This window comes from Ranitomeya imitator, chromosome 4 (assembly GCF_032444005.1).
Source record: "Ranitomeya imitator isolate aRanImi1 chromosome 4, aRanImi1.pri, whole genome shotgun sequence".
Classification (NCBI taxonomy): Eukaryota; Metazoa; Chordata; class Amphibia; order Anura; family Dendrobatidae; genus Ranitomeya; species Ranitomeya imitator.
Genome location: NC_091285.1, coordinates 577,351,635 through 577,375,563, shown reverse-complemented (window position 1 = coordinate 577,375,563; position 23,929 = coordinate 577,351,635). Strand labels below are relative to the sequence as shown.

Sequence of the window (23,929 nt, the reverse complement as noted above, 5' to 3'; positions counted from 1 at the left end):
TCCGCCTGTGTATCTAAATTTTTACTGCATCTAAACCAGTAAATAGTTTTGGGCCTATTAGCAGTGTCTGCACGTCAGCGGAGTAGCCCGCCTGTGAAGCTAACTACACCGCCTGTGTATCTAAATTTTTACTGCATCTAACCCAGTAAATTGTTTTGGGCCTAGGAGCAGTGTCTGCACGCCTGTGTATCTAAATTTATACTGCATCTAACCCAGTAAATAGTTTTGGGCCTAGGAGTACTGTCAGCACGTCAACGGAGTAGCCTGCCTGTGAAGCTAACTACACCGCCTGCGTATCTAAATTTTTACTGCATCTAACCCAGTAAATAGTTTTGGGCCGAGGAGCAGTGTCTGCACGTCAGCTTAGTAGCCTGCCTGTGAAGCTAACTACACCGCCTGTGTATCTAAATTTTTACTGCATCTAACCCAGTAAATAGTTTTGGGCCGAGGAGCAGTGTCTGCACGTCAGCTTAGTAGCCCACCTGTGAAGCTAACTACACCGCCTGTGTACCTAATTTTTACTGCATCTAAACCAGTAAATTGTTTTGGGCCTAGGAGCAGTGTCTGCACGTCAGCGGAGTAGCCCGCCGGTGAAACTAACTACACCGCCTGAGTATCTAAATTTCTACTGCATCTAACCCAGTAAATTGTTTTAGGCCTAGGAGTAGTGTCTGCACATCAGCGAAAAAGCCCACCAGTGAAGCTAATTACACCGCCTGTGTATCTAAATTTTTACTGCATCTAACCCAGTAAATAGTTTTGGGCCTAGGAGCAGTGCCTGCACGTCAGCTTAGTAGCCCGCCTGTGAAGCTAACTACACCACCTGTGTATCTAAATTTTTACTGCATCTAACCCAGTAAATTGTTTTGGGCCTAGGAGCAGTGTCTGCACGTCAGCAGAGTAGCCCGCCTGTGAAGCTAACTACACCGCCTGTGTATCTACATTTTTACTGCATCTAACCCAGTAAATTGTTATGGGCTTAGGAGCAGTGTCTGCATGCCTGTGTATCTAAATTTTCACTGCATCTAACCCAGTAAATAGTTTTGGGCCTAGGAGCAGTGCCTGCACGTCAGCTTAGTAGCCTGCCTGTGAAACAAACTACACCACCCGTGTATGTAAATTTTGACTTCATCTAACCCAGTAAATCTTTTTGGGCTTAGTAGCAGTGTCTTCACGTCAGCGGAGTAGCCCGCCTGTGAAGCTAGCTACACAACCTATGTATCTAAATTTTTACTGCATCTAACCCAGTAAATCCTTTTGGGCCTAGTACCACAGTTTGGCCACTCAGTTCTGCTCGGTTTTCATCCATCGGTTGTTGTGACAACAACAACAGATTCAGAGTTGCCAATTAGTTAAGCACCAAAATGAGTAGCAAAAGGCCTGCTGCTGGTGGAAAGGGGAATAGGTGTATTGGAAAGGGAAAAAAAGGTGTGTCTGTGGGGTAAGTGGTAAAGCAACAGTAACATCTGCAGAAGAAGACCATCTTCCAGCCAAAGTAAGATGTCTACATCTTTTTGTGGACAATCTGATATGATCCCTTTCTGACGACCATTACTACGAGCATCGCCAAAAATTCCAGATGAGGCACAAAAACAGCAGGTGATTGAACGGATATCAACTGCTCGTTCAAGTGGGCTCTCCTCCATGTCAACTTCAACATCACAACTACTCCAGTCCTCAGAGTTGTCACTCCAATCGCACTTGCTTCCTCACAGCTCCCAAGTCTCCAGCCGCCTGTCTGAGTATGGGGTAACACAGATGGCTCAGTCTACAGAGCTGTTTACTCATACTATAGCCTGGGAAAATCAGAGGCCTGCTCCAGAGCTTCTGTGAATCCAGATGAGGAAATGATCTTCTTCACTGATGACTAGAATCTTTGTGAGTCGGATCCAGGCCCAGATGAAGAAGGTGCTGAGCATAATGTAGACCCTCGTTTCCAAACTCTAACTTCTGTTGGTGGAGACAATGAGGAAGATGATGATGAGACTGAGATACCTGATTGGAACGAAAACTTGACTTTTCGGTCAGGGCAGGAAGAGGTTGGCTCTGAGGATGACGGGTGTGAGAACACACAGGATGATGATGACGAGGTTGGAGACCCCACTTACTGTAAACCCATAGTCTGCCAGTCCATGAGGTCAGCAGAGGTGGTGGAGGAGGATGCTAGTGATGAGTCTGACGAAGAGGTTAGGTTGCGCCTTCCTGGACAGAGACGGAGTACTGGAAGCACGTCAACAACTGCATCCTCAACCCCAACTGTGCCTCTGAGCAGAACTTGTGGTGGCTCTTCAGGTCGCACGGTCTCTATGCCTGGCATAGCCTGGGCATTTTTTGACATCAAAAAGGATGATCCAACTCATGTTGTCTGTAAGATTTGTCATCAAAATCTCAATAGAGGCCAAAAAATGACTAGTTTGAGTACTTCATGCATGAACCATCACATGGATATGAGGCATAAGTTGCAGTGGGAAGCTCACTGTGCTACAATGCGGACTAGTGGGCCAGGTCAACCACCATCTGCCCCATCAAGTGCATCCGCATCTTCTTCATCCTCTGTGACTGTGGGGACAGCAGTCGCACATGGTTTTGGACGCAGACATTCCACCTTTTTACCCGCAACAGGCAGTGTGATTGGTAGGTCGTCAGGACATTTGCAAGTGGAAACACCTGCTGGTGTTGAGCGTTCTCCGACATCGACACCATTTTTTGATCAAGGCAACATACCATCTCCACCTGCACTTTTCTCACAGACCAGCAGTTTGCTGGGGACACCCTACTCAACTCCGGCTAAGCACGGCAGCCAGCCCTCAGTACTTCAGATGTGGACAAGTAAAAGACTATTTCCTCCTAGCCATGACAAAGCTAAGAGGTTGAATTTCACCATCTGCAACTGTTGGCTACAGAAATGCTGCCTTTCTGCCTGGTGGACACCGAGGATTTTTGAGACCTTATGTCCGTCGCAGTGCCCCAGTACCAGATGCCCAGTCACCACTACTTCTCAAAGAAAGCTGTGCCTGCACTATACCAGCATGTCGCACACAACATCACCGCTTCGTTGAGAAACTGTGTTTGACAGGGTGCATTTCACCACAGACATTTGGACAAGTAGACATGGACAGGGGCGTTACATGTCGGAGACTGGGCTCTGGGTAACAATGGTGACATCAGGAGAAGTGGCTGCTGTCCAAGTCTTGCTGTCCCCACGAGTTGCTCGTCGATCCTCTGTATCTAGAAGTTCCTCCACTGCTTCTGCCTCCTCAACCTCCTCTTGGTCCTCCACCTGCACCCAAAGCCTGTTTGGTAAAGCCCCCAGTGTTCTAACTGCGCAGAAGGAATCCTGCACACCTCCTTACATTGCTGTCACCATGGCTCAACGGTATCAGGTGGTGTTTACATTGAAATGTCTGGGAAATGTGAGTCACACAGCTGAGGAGTTGTAGTCAGCTCTGGAGACCGAGTTCCATCAATGGTTGTCTCCACTCAACCCGCAGCCAGGGAAGGCCGAGTGTGACAATGCTGCAAACCTGGATGCGGCCCTTCACCGGGGCAATGTCACACACGTGCCTTGTATGGCTCATATTTTGAACCTTGTTGTCCAGCAATTTTTATCCCACTATCCCGGACTAGATGGGCATCTGCAGAGGGCACGTTCACTGTGTGCTCAGTTCCGCCGTTTGCATCCCGCAGCTCAACGACTTACATCTCTACAGAAGTCGTTGGGCCTGCCAGTTCACCGGCTGAAATGCGATGTGCCCACACGGTGGAATTCAACTCTGCACATGTTGCAGCGACTGTGGCAGCACCGACGAGCCCTGGCACAATACGTATACATATAGCCTGGGCCAACGAGATCCAGAGGTGGGGCAAATCACGCTGCAGGAGTGGTCTCAGATCAGGGACCCTTCTGCACAGTTTTGAAATAGCGACAAAGATGTTTACTGCTGACGATGCCATTATCAGCATGACTATTCTGATGATTTACATGCTGGAGCACACCTTAAACAGTATTCGGAGTCAGGTGGTGGAACAAGAGGAGAAGGAGGAACAGGAGGTGTCGTATGTGGAAGGGATAATATCTGCAAGGTCCAGACGGTCGGCAGCACCAAGGCAGCTGGCATTGGAGGCTGGGGGAGAGGGATTACCGAGGGCGCATGGTAGCAGCCAAAATGTTGAGGAAGCAGGAAGTGCAGGAGGTGAGGAAGAAGTGGAGGATGAACTGGTGCTGGGCATGGAACACTCATCAGATGAGGGAGACCTTGATCAAATTTCTGTTGTGCGAGGTTGGGGGAAGAGGGCAGAGGAAGGAAGCATGATTCTCACCTCGCCGCCACCAAGACAACAAGGACTTGGTCCTCCTGGATGCGCAAGACACATGAGTGCCTTCCTGCTGCACTACCTGCAACATGACCCTCGGATTGTCAAAATCCGAAGTAATGCTGACTACTGGGTTGCCACACTCTTAGATTCCCGGTACAAAATAAGTTTGGCGAAATAATTCCTGCCATAGAAAGGGATTCACGCATGCAGGAGTATCAGCAGAGACTGTTACAGAATCTAACATCTGCTTTTCCACAAAGCACCAGTGGTGCACGTAGTGAATCTCTAAGTTCTAACTTGCCAACCGTGGGACTATCGAGTCATCACTCAAACCGTAACAGTAACATCATATCTGGTGGTTACAGCAATTTTTTCCAATCTTTTCAAGATTTTTTTAGACTATCCTTTGCAAGGCCACAGGAGACAAGAAGTCTGACGCACAGCCAACGTCTAGAGAGGATGCTACAAGAGTATCTCCAAGTTAACATTGATGCCATGACTGTGGAACTGGACCCTTCCTCATTTTGGGCTTCCAATCTTGAAAAATGGCCTGAACTCGCCACTCATGCCTTGGAGATCTTGTCGTGCCCTGCAGCCAGCGTTCTCTCTGAATATGTGTTCAGCGCTGCTGGTGGTGTGCTGACAGATAAGTGCACGCGGCTGTCCACTGACAATGTAGACAGACTAACGTTCATCAAGATGAACAAATCCTGGATCTGCAAGGACTTTTCTACCCCTGTGTCATCCTGGGGAGACTAAAAGCTTGATGATTTTTGAAAATCACCTCACCAACCGTTTTAAAAAACTCTGGCGAAATTTATGCCACTTAAGTGGTGTCTGTGGCCGAATTTTTGGAAAAAATGGAGACTCTTTATTGAGTCCCCTTGCTGTGTTTTACTTGACGTTGCCATCGTCAATTCCAGGTGGGTAGGGTCGTCTGCAGAGTTGTTTACTCATACTATGGCCTGGGATTCAGAGGTCTGCTCCAAAGCTTCAGTGTCTGCTAGTCAGCAGAGTAATCCACCACCCACCGCCTGTTTACCTAAGTACTATTTTTTAACTGCATCTAGCTCAGGAAATCATTTTGTGCCTAGAGGCATATTGTGCTACTCAGCAGAGTACCCCACCCATGAAGCAAGCTACACCGCCTGTTGATCTAATTACTATTTTTTAACGGCATCTAGCCCAGGAAATCCTTTCGGGCCTAGTAGCAATTTCGGCTACTCAGCAGAGTACCCCACCCATGAAGCAAGCTACACCGCCTGTTTACTAAAGTACTATTTTTTAACTGCATCTAGCCCAGGAAATCCTTTTGGGCCTAGTAGAATTTTGTGCTACTCAGCAGAGTACCCCACTCATAAAGCAAGCTACACCGCCTGTTTACCTAAGCACTATTTGTTAACGGCATCTAGCACAGGGAAATCCTGTTGGGTCTAGTTGCAATTTCTGATACTCAGCAGAGTACCCCACCCATGAAGCAAGCTACACCGCCTGTTTACCTAAGTACTATTATTTAACTGCATCTAGCCCAGGAAATCCTTTTGTGCCTAGTAGAATTTTGTGCTACTCAGCAGCATACCCCACCCATGAAGCAAGCTACAACACCTGTTAACCTAAGTATTATTTTTTAACGGCATCTGGCCCAGGAAATCTTTTTGGGCCTAGTAGCAATTTCTGCTACTCAGCAGATTACCCCACCCATGAAGCAAGCTACACCGCCTGTTTACCTAAGTACTATTTTTTAACTGCATCTAGCCCAGGAAATCCTTTTGGGCCTAGTAGAATTTGGTGCTACTCAGCAGCGTACCCCACCCATTAAGCAAGCTACACCGCCTGTTGATCTAATTACTAATTTTTAACTGCATCTACCCCAGGAAATCGTTTTGTACCTAGTAGCATTTTGTGTTACTCAGCAGAGTACCCCACCCATGAAGCAAGCTACACCGCCTGCTTACCTAAGTACTATTTTTTAATGGCATCTGGCCCAGGAAATCCTTTTGGGCCTAGTAGCAATTTCTGCTACTCAGCAGAGTAACCCACCCATGAAGCAAGCTACACCGCCTTCTTCCTTTCTCAATCTAAACCCTTGACTCTGGGGTGTCCACTCTCCCTCCAGCTCTCTCCTTCTCACAAGTGGACTACCACACTGTGGCGAATCCTTTGTATACTATCCTCCTGTCCTGCAGAGCATTTAACCTATAATGCTATACTATTTTCTGTCCTGCAGAGCATCTCACCTATAATTCTATATTATTCTCCTGCCCTGCGGAGCATTTCACATTTACCTGCATACTATCCCCCTGTCCTGCAGACGATTTAACCACCTATAGATCTCTGCTGTTCTCTGTAATGCAGAACATCTCACCTATAACTCCCTAATGTTTTCCTGTTGGTATTCATGTCTGTGGACAATTTTCTGTGGGTATATTTCACACATCATGTGAACATACTCACGTTGCACCTCAAATATCATAGATCTGAAACTTTGTGATGCTGCAATTGGCAATTTTCCATGTGGGCAATTTTCCTTGTTAGCAATTTTCCATGTGGGTAATTTTCTGTGTGGGCAATTTTTCATGTGGGCAATTTTCCTTGTGGGCAATTTTCCTTGTGGGCAATTTTCCGTGTGGGCAATTTTCCATGTGGGCAGTTTTCCATGTGGGCAATTTTCCGTGTGGGCAATTTTTCATGTGGGCAATTTTCCGTGTGGGCAATTTTCCATGTGGATAATTTTCCGTGTGGGCAATTTTCCATGTGGACAATTTTCCGTGTGGACAATTTTCCATGTGGGTAATTTTCCATGTGGGTAATTTTCCCTGTGGGCAATTTTTTGTGTGGGCATTTTTCCGTGTGGACAATTTTCCGTGTGGGCAATTTTCTGTGTGGGCAATTTTCCGTGTGGTATAACAGAAAGATGGAGGGCACCATCAGACAAAATAACGAAAAAACAGGGGTTCAACCCACAGCATGACCAATAGTAAGATCCGTAACCACCAAGAAAAAGATGTCATGCTATATATAGGGGACCACCAAATAATAAACCAAAATATATAGAAATAACTACAAAAGTTTTATTATGTCGGCCAAAAAACACACAAACGACACTACAATTTAAGAACATTTAAAAACACACACAAGTGTAACATCATAGATTCCAATAAGGAACCTCCCCCTGGACATGTAATATGATAAAGATACAAAAAATGTTTAATTCATGGGTACAATTGTCCTGAATACAGATTGAAATATTTATATATATGCCTGGTCCAGCTCGCAGCATTTAGATGTTATTATACATAAAAATGGTCCCGTTATTACACTGGACTAGTGCCAAGTATTTATGTATAACAGAGCATAAAAAATACACAAAGGTATATACACATAAACCTAGAGTACAGCTAGTGAGCTATCCTGAATAGAGCCCCCAATACTGGAATACATATAAAATGCTATTGCATATATCCCACCTATACACAGACCATGTCTGGATGTTAGAGTGGCCCTCAAAACCGGGCATGCAATCCTAGGGGAAACCAGCATATGATTGTAGATGCAGCATAAAGGACAACACACTAACACCTACTAAGGTGGAAAAATATTACCATCTCTGTGCACATATAGAATAATAACGCTGATAGAACATGACCATAGTACCCATCCATACAGAGGTCCAGGGGGCTAAGGCCCAACGCGTGTCGCCACCTAAGTGGCTTCGTCAGGGGCAGGTGCCTTAGTATGCGGCCGACTACTATATATATACATAAAGAAGCTTACCCTAATGGAAAAACGCCCATCAGCTGTGATACAGCGGAAAAATGTTACGAGCTGAGCATGGCATATCGGCGTTCCCAGCGCCGGAAGTGGCGCCGCACATACGAACTTCCGAGAGTCGCAAGATGGCCGTGTGAATACTGAATGCGCATGCCCAAAGTCCATGTTAGAGAATGGGTGATGAGAGTACTACGGAGCACCAAGATGGCCGCCAAGTGTACACATTACGCACGCGCAGATACAATACCCAGCGCCAGAGGTAGCGCCACATAGAGGCGCTGCCAGAAGTCTCCAGTATTAAAGAGTGGATGGTACGAGCACTTCGGAGCACAAGAGTGGCCGCGCGATGCGCTCATTGCGCACGCGCTAATATACCACTCCAGTCCCCAATGCATGATAAGGAAACCAGTCATCCTGAAAACTAACAGGGTGAGCAGTGTTATAACAAAAATAGAAATACACGGTATCGATACTAATATAAAAAAACAATAAAGCCCTTATACAGATGAGGATAACGCATTATTTACAAGAGTTCCCTTATATTAGACATAGTGGTAGAAAACATATAAAATAATAGTCATGAACAACTATTAGAGGTGCCAAGATGGCCATATAAGCACTGCGTGCGCATGCCCGATTCCCATATCGAAGAATAGATGTTAAAAACACTCTGAGGCACAAAAACTGGCTGCGGAATGCATGCATTACACACGCGCTGATACCCTACTCCAGCCCCCTGCATATAATGAGAACAAGTGATCCTGAAAACTAACAGGATAAATTGTATGAAAATACCAAGTATCCACACTAGCATAGTGATACAAAGAAGGCCCCAATAACGCATAGAGATGGCAATATCGCAATATTTGACACAGATACTTTTATATTGGACATAGTGTTAGGAAACATATATGATGGTAAGTATGAACAGTTGTGAAGGTATACGCGAATATACCAGAATGGTATGTACAGATGCTGATAAAGAAACTCCAATGTCACCCCTTCTTGGAGAGTAGGATCACATATACCAGTCTAATTGGGCTACAAAAATATTACCCCTATGAGCAGGAGCAAGATGAAAAATAGAATAGAGTAAACCAAACCAAACAAAAAAAGTAGTTTGTGGTCTGAAGGTGAGATGTTTAATCAACCAAAAAAGATGAAATACAGCGAGCCCTAATACAGGCCCGATATATTGGTATGTATTCTTACCACAAAAACCAATTAGATAAATAAATAAAGGGACACCCTATCCAGTCAAAAATGACTACATTCCTTACTTATAATGCAGATTAATAACCACCCTCCTATCATATCCATATCCTTTCAGATATGTATGCGTTTTTTATATGGTAAAGGGTGTTTAACAAATCAGAAGAGATAATTTCCAACACACTGAATAGATCTAAAGCATACGAGCTGGTACCAGGTCAAGTCAGAGAGAGATTATAAGTGTCCATACCATAATACCGATATGAGACAAACATAGACCCAATCCGACATAAAATAAAGGAACCCAATCAGAAATTTGATATTGCGATACAAAGGACGGAAAATTTGCATCAAAAGAATTTCTCATAGTTGTTTATAAAAACCGGTGAAAAGGAATTCTTCATTGAGTCCCCTAGGCGTCATACTCTTTAAATCATAAATCCATTTTGTTTCACAACACAAAAGCCGCTTAACGATGTCTCCACCCCTGATGTTAAGATGTATTCCCTCCAGGCCCATGACTTTAAACTTGGAGGTTTTGCATTGATGTTAGTCCAAAAAATGTGCAGCCACAGAAGATAAAGTCTTATTCTTTGCCCGATCCCTTGCTGCCGTGGAGATACTTGAAAGGTGTTGTTGCATCCTCCTTCTCAACTCCTGCGTAGTCTGCCCAACATACACCTTTGGGCAATCACAGAAAATCGCGTACACCAGATTCCTGGTTCTGCAGTTGAAAAATTCCCTCGGTTGTATCCGGAAAGGGACTGTAGAAATAGAAAAACTGTCTTGTGAGATCATAAATTGGCAGATGTTACATCCCCCACAGGGATATGAACCAAAAGTTCGAGTCCCTCGGTTCAACCTCACCACTGGGCGCTGGTAGTGACTATGACAGAGGTCATCCCTAAGATTTTTTGCCCTTCTTGCTACCATACAGGGGGAGTTAGAAACCACTGATGGAATTCGTTTATCAGTCATGAGAATATCCCAGTTCCAGCCTAAAAGGTTCCGTATATCTGCCCACTGATTATTAAAGGTAGTTATAAGAGCTAGGGGGCGTGTAAATCCACGTACCTTTTTCTCGAAGAGAAAAGAGAAAATTTCCGTGTGGGCAATTTTCCATGTGGGTAATTTTCCATGTGGGCAATTTTCCGTGTGGCCAATTTTCCATGTGGACAATTTTCTGCGTGGGCAATTTTCCATGTGGGCAATTTTCTGTGTGGGCAATTTTCCTGTGGGCATTTTTTCGTGTGGACATTTTTCTGGTCACCGTATAAAGCAAGTCTTCCTGTGGTGACTGTTGACCTAAATGGGTTTCCCCAAAATTAGCGATATGCCATCATTTCTTGTAGTTCACGCTGAAGTTACAACACTGCAACAACTTTAACCCCTTTGTTCAGGGAATAGTAAGCGGTTCCAGAGGTCTTAGAGATATGCCAACATTATAAAATGGGAGTACACCTCAAAATATCAAAGCATTGCATTTACAACAGTTTTATAATAAATACCTGTTGAACCTAATATGAGCTGGATAGATTTAGATAAGGCTTTGCAACAATGGATCTCGCAAATTGGGATCCTATCCCATTCTTAAAGTGAATGTGTTGTCTGAAAATAACCAATTGTCAGGTTTTATTGTTAAACATCTTGTCTAAACTTTTTATGTTTTATTTTTTCAGGTTTCCATATCATTATCTATATTAAAAAATACATACAATTTTCACACTGGCCACTCGACCTAGTTTTAGAGTCAAGCTTCTTGTTGCTTACTGCAGCCACATTGACATAAGCATCAATATATTGGCTTTGACACTATTAATTTGTATACAAGTATTTTCCAAGCATGCTCTGTTTTTGGCAAAGGTCATTGTGAAGAAAAAGAGAGGAGGTTAGCTGTGACCATTACTTATTTTTAAAGTAAAATTTTGGTTCCCAAACAGCAGACTGCATGAATCTCATCCTGGCTGCATGATTGCAGCCGAGTTTATTATTCTCTGAAATGGTTTAGTGTTTAAGATGAAATAGACTTTGAAAATCCATTGCCATTGTTTTCCTTTCTCCTTGCACAGCTCCAGGTGGTCTTTCACTTAGTATACACAAGGGAGAGACCTGTCAATCACCTGCAGGGCAGGTGATGCTGGAAAGAGGTGGCCAGGGGCGGAGTTTATCTAGTCTGATCTCCAGCTATGGTCTCCGGTTATGGTTCCCAGCCAGATCTTTAGAGTACTGTACATGTTCTCTGAAATGCCAACCACAATAGTGCAGTCGGGCTGTGATTCATGCTGCCTGCAGATCGGTCAGCATGAAGCGCCTGACATGTTACCTTCAATGTTAGATCCGATGTTATCTTCTGTGTGTATAGGAGTCATCTCTACATAACAGGAAATATGAGTCTATTCTTAGAATTAGTAGCCAGTGTGAATCTTGCACGATTTTATTTATATAGATGGAAAATATTATCAAAAATAAAAAAAAATAGATAAAAACCTGATCTTAAAAAATATACCGTAAGTGATTTTGTGATGACAAACTACGGTACTTTTCTTTCTTATATATGGACCATACTCAAAATTGTAATATGGCCACGTGATTGTGCCCTAAAAAAAATAGGAGCAGAGTAATTGTGCTTCATACACTGTAAATAGCTGTTTCTATCTTTTTTCCTTCCGTTTTTGTATGTGCTTTAAGTAAATTTTCTAACTTTTTTTACTTTTCTTTACAGCCCTCTGTACGGAGGAATGTGTCCATGGGAGGTGCGTGTCACCAGATACTTGTCACTGTGAGCCAGGATGGGGAGGTGCAGACTGCTCTAGTGGTGAGTTCTCAATGATACATAATACAGCCTCTATAAAATCTAAATAAAAATTACAGATGGTCAATAAACGCTAAGTAAATGCTTATTCGTGGTAGAAAACGTTAAAATGTAAGCGACACCTTCTGCGAGTGATGCAATGTCGCAGATTTCACTGTGGAGCTCGGGCTACGTACACATAGCGATGGCGCCTACTATCGTGTGTATAAGTTCATGAGATATATAGGCCTAACAATGGCCACATTGAACGTAGTGTATGAACACTATACACTGTGTGCAGAATTATTAGGCACGTTGTATTTTAGAGGATTATTTTTATTATTGATCAACAACTATGTTCTCAATCAACCCAAAAGACTCATAAATATCAAAGCTTAATATTTTTGGAAATTGGAGTGGGTTTTTTTTTTAGATTTAGCTATCTTAGGAGGATATCTGTGCAGGTAATTATTACTGTGCAGAATTATTAGGCAAATTCCTTTCCTTTGGCAAAATGGGTCAGAAGAGAGATTTGACAGGCTCTGAAAAGTCCAAAATTGTGAGATGTCTTGCAGAGGGATGCAGAAGTCTTGAAATTGCCAAACTTTTGAAGCATGATCACCGAACAATCAAGCGTTTCATGGCAAATAGCCAACAGGGTCGCAAGAAGCGTGTTGGGCAAACAAGGTGCAAAATAACTGCCCGTGAATTAAAGAAAGTCAAGCTTGAAGCTGCCAAGATGCCATTTGCCACCAGTTTTGCCATATTTCAGAGCTGCACTGTTGCTGGAGTAACAAAAAGCACAAGGTGTGTGATACTCAGGGACATGGCCAAGGTAAAGAAGGCTGAAAAACAACCACCTTTGAACAAGAAACATAAGATAAAATGTCAAGACTGGGCCAAGAAATATCTTAAGACTGACTTTTCAAAGGTTTTATGGACTGATGAAATGAGAGTGACTCTTGATGGGCCAGAGTCTGGATCAGTAAAGGGCAGAGAGCTCCACTTCTACTCAGACGCCAGCAAGGTGGAGGTGGGGTACTGGTATGGGCTGGTATCATCAAAGATGAACTTGTGGGACCTTTTCGGGTTGAGGATGGAGTGAAGCTCAACTTCCAGACCTACTGCCAGTTGCTGGAAGACAACTTCAAGCAGTGGTACAGGAAGAAGTCGGTATCGTTCAAGAAAAACATGATTTTCATGCAGGACAATGCTCCATCACATGCGTCCAACTACTCCACAGCATGGCTGGCCAGTAAAGGTCCCAAAGAAGAAAAAATAATGACATGTCTCCCTTGTTCACCTGATCTGAACCCCATAGAGAACCTGTGGTCCCTCATAAAATGTGAGATCTACAGGGAGGGGAAACAGTCCACCTCTCGGAACAGTGTCTGGGATGCTGTGTTGTGGCTGCTGCACGCAATGTTGATCGTAAACAGATCAAGCAACTGACAGAATCTATGGATGGAAGGCTGTTGAGTGTTATCATAAAGAAAGGTGGCTATATTGGTCACTCATTTTTGGGGGTTTTGTTTTTGCATGTCAGAAATGTTTATTTCTAAATTTTGTGAAGTTATATTGGTTTACCTGGTGAAAATAAACAAGTGAGATGGGATTATATTTGGTTTTTATTAAGTTGCCTAATAATTCTGCACGGTAATAGTTACCTGCACAAACAGATATCCTCCTAAGATAGCTAAATCTAAAAAAAAAAAAACTCCAACTTCCAAAAATATTAAGCTTTGATATTTATAAGTCTTTTGGATTGATTGAGAACATAGTTGTTGATCAATAATAAAAATAATCCTCTAAAATACAACTTGCCTAATAATTCTGCACACGGTGTATGTATTTAGCCTGTCTGCAGATTTTGCTGCGGATTTATCTCTCTGCTGCAAAATCCAGAGGAAATCTGACACATGGAGGAAACACACACACGTACAGTAGTTGTGAGACGTAGCCTCAGATGTAGTTTTTGCTGCAATTGAGTTAAAGGCAAAAGTGGATCCAGCGGGATGGAGAAGTCAAAATTCTATTATATTTCTTTTAGTCCATTTCTGGTTTTGGCTCAAAAACTTCACAAAAGGTGTACTAAAATTTGGCAATGAAAAGGTTTTTGATGTTTCAGCCTCACAGCGTAATTTATTGTGCAATTCCAATTCCAAAAATGTTGAGATGCTTTGTAAACTGTGAAGGAAACAAGAATGCAATGATTTGGAAGTCTCTTATATCCATGTTTTATTCACGACAGAATGTACAACACAGATCAGCAAGTTAAAGTTAGACATTTTTCAAAAAAATTAACTGGCAGCAACACATCTCAAAAAAGTTGGGAAAGGGTTAACAAATTGCTGGAAAAGTAAATGTTGTTAATGAAGAGCAGCTGGAGAGTTAATTTTCAACACAATCACATGCCTGTGTATAGAAAGGGCATGTTATAGAGGCAGAGTCTCCCAGAAGCAAAGACGGTCAGAGGATCACTAATCTGTGAACAACGGAGTCTAAAAATTGTGGAACAATTTCAGTAACATATTCGGCAATGTAACATTGGAAAGACATTGACTTTTTGATAATGTTATGTACTATTGATGGTGGGATATTCAGAGATTCTGGAGAAATCCATGTGCATAAGGAACAAGGGCGACGGTCAATAATGGATGCTCGCAATCTACAGGTCTTCAGGCAATACTGCACTAAAAACAGACATACTTTGGTAATGCAAATCACTGAATGGGCTCATAAATACTTCCATAAATTGTGAATACAGATCTCTGTGCAATCCACAAATGCAAGTTAAAGCTCTATCATGCAAAGAAGAAGCCATATATCAACACAATGCCATCTTCTGTGAGCCAAAGCTCATTTAAAATAGACTGAGGCACAATATTGTTCTGTGGTTAGAGGAATCAAAATTTGAAATTCTTTATGGTCATCATAGGTGCTGAGGCCTGCAGACCTGACAGGAGAGGGACCATCCAGCTTGTTATCAGCACACAGTTCAAAGTCCTAGATCTCTGATGGTATGAAGTTGTATTAGCAGTGGTCCCCAACCTTTCGTACCTTGAGAGCCACATTCAGCTCTGCAAGAGGGTCGCGAGCGACATCCAGCTCCTGCTCTCCTCACAGTAATGGCAACCAAAGCCCCTATTACGGGTATAATGATAACCAAAGCTTTTCCACACAAATCACCCTGAAGTAGTATACCAAGATCCAGAAGTTCCCACTAAACCCCCATTCAGCATTCTCCCATCATGCACTCCCAACATAGTCACGTCCATCTTCAAGCACCTCCTCTGACCGGTACTATCATCCTCTCTCCAGTGTACCATACTTAAATTATCTCTAATCCCCCAAGACCAGTAGCTAGGTACCCAGGTCTGCTCTTCTGTGCAGGGCTACTCACAAAATTCACCATTTAGAGATGTGCTCTTCATACCAGTTTACTAAATCTGGAACTAATGCACCAAGCTGGCAGACAGACGCGAGCCACAATTCATGGGACCGCGAGCCACATGTGGCTACCAAGCTACAGGTTGGGGACCCCTTTATTAGAGCCTATAACATGGGCAGCTTACACATCTATAAAAGATGCTATCAGTGCTGAGCATCATATAGACGTTTTAGAACAACATACGCTCCCTGCCCTACTACATCTATTTCGGGGAAGACCTTGGATATTTTGACAAGACAATGCTTAACCACATATTGCATCCATCACAACAGCCTGGTTTCGCAGAAGAAGAGTTCAAGTGATGAACTGGCTGCCTGCAGTGCAGACCTTTCACCGTTGGAATAGACTTGGCCCATTATGAAATGAAAAATCCAGCAAAGACCCAAGGATTGTTGAGCAGCGAGAATCCTACATCAGACATGAAGGGGACATCATTCCTCTCCCAAAACTCTGGAAACTGGTTTCCACCTTCCCAAATGTTTACAGTCTATTGTAAAAAGAAGGGATGCTGCAAAATGGTAGACGTGGCCTTGTACCATTTTTTTTTAGATGTGTTGCGGCCTTCAAATTCTAAATGAGTTAATTTTTTAATGAAATGGAGAATTATGCTCATCACGGAATTTTTGTAGTTTAATTTTCAGAGTTTTTGAGTGACAGCTGTAGTCCACAAGATCATGGATCTGTCTGACATTCACTGTGACTGTCTGAATTCAGCTGCATGACACCCATGCCTCAGCTGTGATTGCTACTTGCGATCATACATGTAACCATACCATTAGGCCTCATTCACACATCAATATTTTTTGACCAGTATTTCATCTGTCATTTTATTCCAAAACCAGGAGTGTTTCCAAAAGGCAGAACAGGTGTAAATATGTCAATTATAGTTTTTCTAAGGTTAATTCCACTCCTGCTTCTGGCAAGCAGACATTGGTGCAAATTACTGGCAAATGACGCATTAATAAGCCCTTAGGGTGCATTCTCGCATACCATGTGATTTTTGTTGCAAGTTAACACAATATTTTGGATTAGCTTTTGGCCGTATCATATCAACTGACTTATGCCACTTAAATAAGTATTAGTAGTTTTAATTTTAATTTCTTCTGTGACATCACATAGATTGGAGTCACAGATACATAAAACACGTTTTATAATAATCACATTTACAGTCATTTAATAAATGAAAGCACTCCGAGGCTCTGTTCACATCCTTTTCACAAAATCCCCAAATAAAAAAAAATGGAATGAAACAATAAAAGGAAAAAAAGCATTGCAGTGAGTGCTCTCATGTATAAGCTAAGAGAAGTTAAAAGGGAAAACTGACATTTATTGATAAAAGCAATGTTAAAAGGAGATGTTAAATCTGTATTTTCATCATTTTCACAAAACCTCCAAAACAATAGAAAAACGCTCAAACACAAATGCAGCCAAATATTTACCTGTAAAAGACAACTGAGTGACTCTGGGGCCATTTGATGGGCCGGTGATCGGGGAGCGAGCATTCGTAAGAATGAGCAAAACACTTGTTAAAAATCAAAGTTTTCGGTAATACGTAATATTGCGTAAGCAACAGATGTGCTGCCAATAAAATGATGATGTATGCACATAGGACATGTTGTGTACATAGAAGTGGGGTCGGCCCAGTTATTCCGGCCATTAAAGGTTCGCTGGCTGGATCTCATGTAGTCGATAGGCGGTCCTTTCCTGTCCGCTGTTGGAACGTCTTATTCTAGTATTATTTCTACTAATATTATCTGTGTAAAGCGATGGCAGCCCCTATTAATAATGTTACATGTGAATTCCAGACAGTTAGGCCTCATTCACACGCCCGTATTTCCAGTATACTTTGCATCAGTTTGCTTGTTTGCCGTATACCTTGTGTCCGGTGCCTATTTCTAGTATCATAGTACAGGTATGTTTTATGGAGCGTTTGATGTCTGGATAAATATTGATCTGCCCTCGTGTGATTTCACATGTGTTATTATTCCGTTTCGCTCTTTGCCAATTTTTAAATGGAAACTGTCTTCCAGTATTTCCGTTACCCATTAAGTGATAGCTCGGTTGAAAGCACAAATTACATACTGTACGCTTTCCTGTATTTGTAGTGTTGCCTCATGTGATGAGCTCTCCATAGATCCTCCTTCTTCTTTATATTGTCTGGCCTAATTTTTCTGTTGCACAATATAATCCTTTTCAGTGATATTTCTTTCTCAGCATAAAGATACAATGAATTGTTGGATGTAGTCAATGACTGGCAATGTACATGTAAATACTGAAAGTGCGCTATTGTAAAGCACTGAAGATTTGTCATTAACGGGATCTGTCATCTACACAGTGCCTATTTGGGGGTTGGAGTTATCATTCCTTGAAACTCATCAGTCTATTAAATAGGATTTTTACACTAAATACATTTATCACCTCTCCAAGGGACCACCCCAGACCTGGGTGGGCATACTTCATCTCCACTTCATTCTCTTCTGTGGGGCTGAGGGAATGCCTATCTCCATGGGAGCTGTATACTATTTGCACAATGTGGGCAAAGGCAGATACAATCATGTCCAAAAGTGTTGGCACCCGTGAAATTGTTTATTTAATTTGTGTGTATTGGAATAATAGAAAAAAAAACAACAGAGAAAAAAAGCAAATTGGACATAATTTCACGCTCAACCCCAAAAATGGGCAAGACAAAATAGTTTGCATCGTCAACTTAATATTTGGTTGTACACCCTTTGGAATAAATAATTGCATCCAGTCACTTCCTATAACCATCACAAGCTTCTTACACCTTTCAGCTAGAATTTTGGACTACTCTTGTCTTTATGCAAACTGCTCCAGGTCTCTCATATTTGAAGGATGCTTTCTCCCAACAGCAATTTTAAGATTTATCTTCAGGTGTTCAATGGTATTTAGATCCGGAGTCATTGCTGGCCACTTCACAACTCTCCAGTGCTTTGTTTCTATTCATTTCTGGTTGCTTCTTTTTAGTATATTTGGGGTCATTGCCCTGTTGGAAGACCCACGACCTAGGATACGACCAAAAATCCTTTGGTAATCTTGAGATTTCATGATGCCTTTCACACAGTCAAGACATCAGTGCCAGAGGCAGCAAACCAACCCATAAACATCTTTGAACCTCCACCATATTTAACTGTAGGTACTGGGTTCCTTTCTTTGTAGGCCTCATTCGGTTTTGGGTAAACCTTAGAATGCTGTGCTTTACCACAATGCTCTATCTTAGTCTCATCTGTCTACAAGATGCTTTCCCAGAAGGATTTTGGCTTACTCACATACTTTGTCGCAAACTGCTGTGTAGCTTTTTTATGTCTCTTAGTGCTCAGTGGTGTCCCCCTGGGTCTCCTGCCATAATGTTTCATTTCATTCAAATGTCGACGGATAGTTGGCACTGACACTGATGGACCTTGAGCCTGCAGGACAGCTTCAATTTCTTTGGAGCTTGATTGGGGCTTCGTATCCACCGTCCAGACTGTCCTGCGTTGCCACCTTTCATCAATATTTCTCTGCCATCCACGTCCAGGGAGATTAGCTACAGTGCCATAAGTTCTAAACTTCTTGACTATGTTGCATACCGTGGACAAAGGAACATCAAGATCTCTGGAGATAGACTTGTAACCTTGAGATTGTTAATATTTTGCAACAATTTTGGTTCTTAAACCATCAGATGGTTCTCTTCTCTTTCTGTTCTCAATGATTAGTGTGGCACACACAATGCAAAGATTGAGTTACATTTCCCTTTTTATCTGGTTTCATGTGTGATATTCATATTGTCCCCACATGTTACTTACCACAGGTGAATTTGAACGATCATCACATGCTTCAAATAAAGTTGTTTACCTGCATTTTTGGAAAAGTGCAAACAGTCAGGGCGGCACGGTGGCTCAGTGGATAGCACTGCAGTCTTGCAGCGCTGGGGTCGTAGGTTCGAATCCCACCAAGAACAACATCTGCAAGGAGTTTGTATGTTTGCGTGGGTTTCCTCCAGGTACTCTGATTTCCTCCCACATTCAAAAAGACATACTTATAGGGAATTTAGATTGTGAGCCCCATCAAGGACAGCGATGATAATGTGTGCAAACTGTAAAGCGCTGCGGAAAATGTTGGTGCTATAATACCGTATATACTCGAGTATAAGCTGAGATTTTCAGCCCAAATTTTTGGGCTGAAAGTGCCCCTCTCGGCTTATACTCGAGTCAAGGTGGGTGGCAGGGTCGGCGGGTGAGGGGGAGAGGGCGCTGAGGCATACTTACCTGCTTCCAGCGATCCTGGCGCTCCCCCTGCAGTCCCACGGTCTTCGGTGCTGCAGTTCTTCCTCTATCAGCGGTCACGTGTGACCGCTCATTAGAGAAATGAATAGGCGGCTCCACCTCCCATAGGGGTGGAGCCGCCTATTCATTTCTCTAATCAGCGGTAACGGTGACCGCTGATAGAGGAAGAAGCTGCGGCACCGAAGACAGCTGTCCGGGAGAAGGAGCCGGACGCCGGGACCAGGTAAGTATCGCATAGTCACCTGTCCACGTTCCAGCCGCCGGGCGCCGCTCCATCTTCCCGGTGCCGCTCCATCTTCCCGGCGTCTCTGCGCTGTGACTGTTCAGGTCAGAGGGCGCGATGACGCATATAGTGTGCGCAGCGCCCTCTGCCTGATCAGTCAGTGCAGAGACGCCGGGACGAGACGCCGGGACCGGACGCCGGGAGCTGCAAGCAAGAGAGAAGAGTATGTGTTTTTTTTTTTGTTTTTTTTTACTGCAGCAGCAGTGACAATGGCAGAGCTTTCTATGGGGAAATATGAACGGTGCAGAGCACTATATGGGGCACAGCTATAGGGCAATAATGAACGGTGCAGAGCACTATATGGGGCACAGCTATAGGGCAATAATGAATGGCGCAGAGCACTATATGGGGCACAGCTATGGGGAAATAATGAACGGCGCAGAGCACTATATGGGGCAGAGCTATAGGGCAATAATGAACGGTGCAGAGCACTATATGGGGCACAGCTATAGGGCAATAATGAACGGCGCAGAGCACTATATGGGGCAGAGCTATAGGGCAATAATGAACGGCGCAGAGCACTATATGGCACAGCTATGGGGAAATAATGAACGGTGCAGAGCCCTATATGGGGCAATAATGAACAGTGCAGGGCACTATATGGCACAGCTATGGGGAAATAATGAACGGTGCAGAGCACTATATGGCACAGCTATGGGGAAATAATGATCTATTTTTATTATTGAAATTCACCGGTAAATGCTGCATTTCCTGTTGTGAATTCTGTGGCTGAGTTCACTTCTGTGGTCACAAGTGGTATTGCAGTCTCTGGGCTTCCTCCCTCAGGTGTTTTGGTGAGCTCGTTGGCTGCCTTGCTATTTAGCTCCACCTGAGTCTGTCTTCCTTGCTCCTTGTCAATGTTCCAGTGTTGGATCTGAGCTACTGCATCTTTCCTTGGGCCTGCTGCTCTGCTAGATAAGTGCTTCTAGTTTGTTTTCTGTTTTTTCTGTCCAGCTTGCTATTATCTTTTGCTGGAAGCTCTGAGAAGCAAAGGGGTGCACCGCCGTGCTGTTAGTTCGGCACGGTGGGTCTTTTTGCCCCTTTGCGTGGTTTTCGTTTTAGGGTTTTTTGTAGACTGCATAGTTCTCTTTGCTATCCTCGCTCTGTCTAGAATATCGGGCCTCACTTTGCTGAATCTATTTAATTCCTACGTTTGTCTTTTCATCTTGCTAACAGTCATTATATGTGGGGGGCTGCCTATTCCTTTGGGGTATTTCTCTGAGGTAAGTCAGGCTTGTATTTCTATCTTCAGGCTAGTCAGCTCCTCAGGCAGTGCCGAGTTGCATAGGTAGTGATAGGCGCAATCCACTGCTGCTTATAGTTGTGTGAGGATAGATCAGGTACTGCAGTCTACAGAGATTCCACGTCTCAGAGCTTGTCCTATTGTTTTTGGTTATTGCCAGATCTCTGTATGTGCGCTGATTACTGCACACTGTGTTGCCTGATTGCCGGCCATAACAGTACAAGGAGCCACACCAATGATTCCCAATAGAGGGAAAAAAGAAATCCTGACATCATTTTTTTTTCTTAGCTCTGTCTTCAGTCTTTTTTTTCCCCTAGACATTAGAGTGCTTCAGGACACAGCTGTGGACATGGATATTCAGGCTCTGTGCTCCTCAATGGATAATCTCGTTGTAAATGTACAAAAGATTCAAGATACTATTGATCAGAAATCGATGCTAGAACCAAGAATTCCGATTCCTGATTTGTTTTTTGGTGACAGAACTAAGTTCCTGAGCTTCAGAAATAATTGTAAGCTATTTTTGGCCTTGAAACCTCATTCTTCTGGTAATCCTATTCAACAGGTTTTGATTATTATTTCTTTTTTGCGCGGTGACCCACAGGACTGGGCGTTTTCTCTTGCACCAGGAGATTCTGCATTGAGTAATGTTGATGCATTTTTCCAGGCGCTGGGATTGCTTTACGATGAGCCTAATTCAGTGGATCAGGCTGAGAAAAATCTGCTGGCTTTATGCCAGGGTCAGGATGATGTAGAAGTATATTGTCAGAAATTTAGGAAGTGGTCAGTACTCACTCTGTGGAATGAATCTGCACTAGCGGCTTTGTTCAGAAAGGGTCTCTCTGAAGCTCTTAAGGATGTAATGGTGGGATTTCCTATGCCTGCTGGTTTGAATGAGTCTATGTCCTTGGCCATTCAGATCGGTCGTCGCTTGCGCGAGCGTAAATCTGTGCACCATCTGGCGGTATTGTCTGAGAGTAAACCTGAGCCTATGCAGTGCGACAGGACTATGACTAAAGTAGAACGGCAAGAACACAGACGTCTGAACAGACTGTGTTTCTATTGTGGTGATTCTACTCATGCTATTTCTAATTGTCCTAAACGCACTAGGCGGTTCGATAGCTCTGCCGTTATTGGTACTGTACAGTCCAAATTCCTTTTGTCCATTACCTTAATGTGCTCTTTGTCATCGTATTCTGTCATGGCGTTTGTGGATTCAGGCGCTGCCCTGAATCTGATGGATTTGGATTATGCTAAACGTTGTGGATTTTTCTTGGAGCCTTTGCGGTGTCCTATTCCGTTGAGAGGAATTGATGCTACACCTTTGGCCAAGAATAAGCCTCAGTACTGGGCCCAGCTGACCATGTGCATGGCTCCTGCACATCAGGAGGTTATTCGCTTTCTGGTACTGCATAATTTGCATGATGTGGTCGTGTTGGGGTTGCCATGGCTACAAACCCATAATCCAGTATTGGATTGGAACTCTATGTCGGTAACCAGCTGGGGTTGTCAGGGAGTACATGGTGATGTTCCATTTTTGTCTATTTCGTCATCCATTCCTTCTGACATCCCAGAGTTCTTGTCGGACTTTCAGGATGTATTTGAAGAGTCCAAGTCTGATGCCCTACCTCCGCATAGGAATTGTGATTGTGCTATCGATTTGATTCCTGGTAGTAAATTCCCTAAGGGTCGTTTATTTAATTTGTCCGTACCTGAACACACCGCTATGCGCAGTTATGTGAAGGAGTCCCTGGAGAAGGGACATATTCGCCCATCGTCGTCACCATTGGGAGCAGGGTTCTTTTTTGTAGCCAAGAAGGATGGTTCGCTAAGACCGTGTATTGATTACCGCCTTCTTAATAAGATCACTGTTAAGTTTCAGTATCCCTTGCCATTGATTTCTGACTTGTTTGCTCGGATTAAGGGGGCTAGTTGGTTTACTAAGATTGATCTTCGTGGTGCGTATAATCTGGTGAGAATCAGGCAGGGAGATGAATGGAAAACGGCATTTAATACGCCCGAGGGTCATTTTGAGTATCTGGTGATGCCGTTCGGACTTGCCAATGCTCCATCTGTTTTTCAGTCTTTTATGCATGACATTTTCCGTGAGTATCTGGATAAATTCTTGATTGTTTACTTGGATGACATTTTGATCTTCTCAGATGATTGGGAGTCTCATGTGAAGCAGGTCAGAATGGTTTTCCAGGTACTGCGTGCTAATTCCTTGTTCGTGAAGGGATCAAAGTGTCTCTTCGGTGTGCAGAAGGTTTCATTTTTGGGGTTCATCTTTTCCCCTTCTACTATCGAGATGGATCCGGTTAAGGTTCAGGCCATCCAGGATTGGACTCAGCCGACATCTCTAAAAAGTCTGCAGAAATTCCTGGGCTTTGCTAATTTTTATCGTCGCTTCATCTGTAATTTTTCTAGCATTGCCAGACCATTGACTGATTTGACCAAGAAGGGTGCTGATTTGGTTAATTGGTCTTCTGCTGCCGTGGAAGCTTTTCAGGAGTTGAAGCGTCGTTTTTGCTGTGCCCCTGTGTTGTGTCAACCTGATGTTTCTCTTCCGTTCCAGGTCGAG

At 43.4% G+C, this 23,929-nt stretch overlaps 1 protein-coding gene across 11 annotated transcripts in view; it reads left to right on the top strand.

Moving 5' to 3' along the window:
- MEGF11 (multiple EGF like domains 11) overlaps nt 1-23,929 on the top strand; it is a 739,878-nt gene that overhangs the window by 286,532 nt on the left and 429,417 nt on the right. For all 11 annotated transcript variants that reach the window (XM_069766385.1, XM_069766388.1, XM_069766379.1 and 8 more), the window contains exon 5: nt 12,023-12,115. In XM_069766385.1, the coding sequence (XP_069622486.1) occupies nt 12,023-12,115 (93 nt within the window). The remainder of the gene's footprint in view (nt 1-12,022; nt 12,116-23,929) is intronic.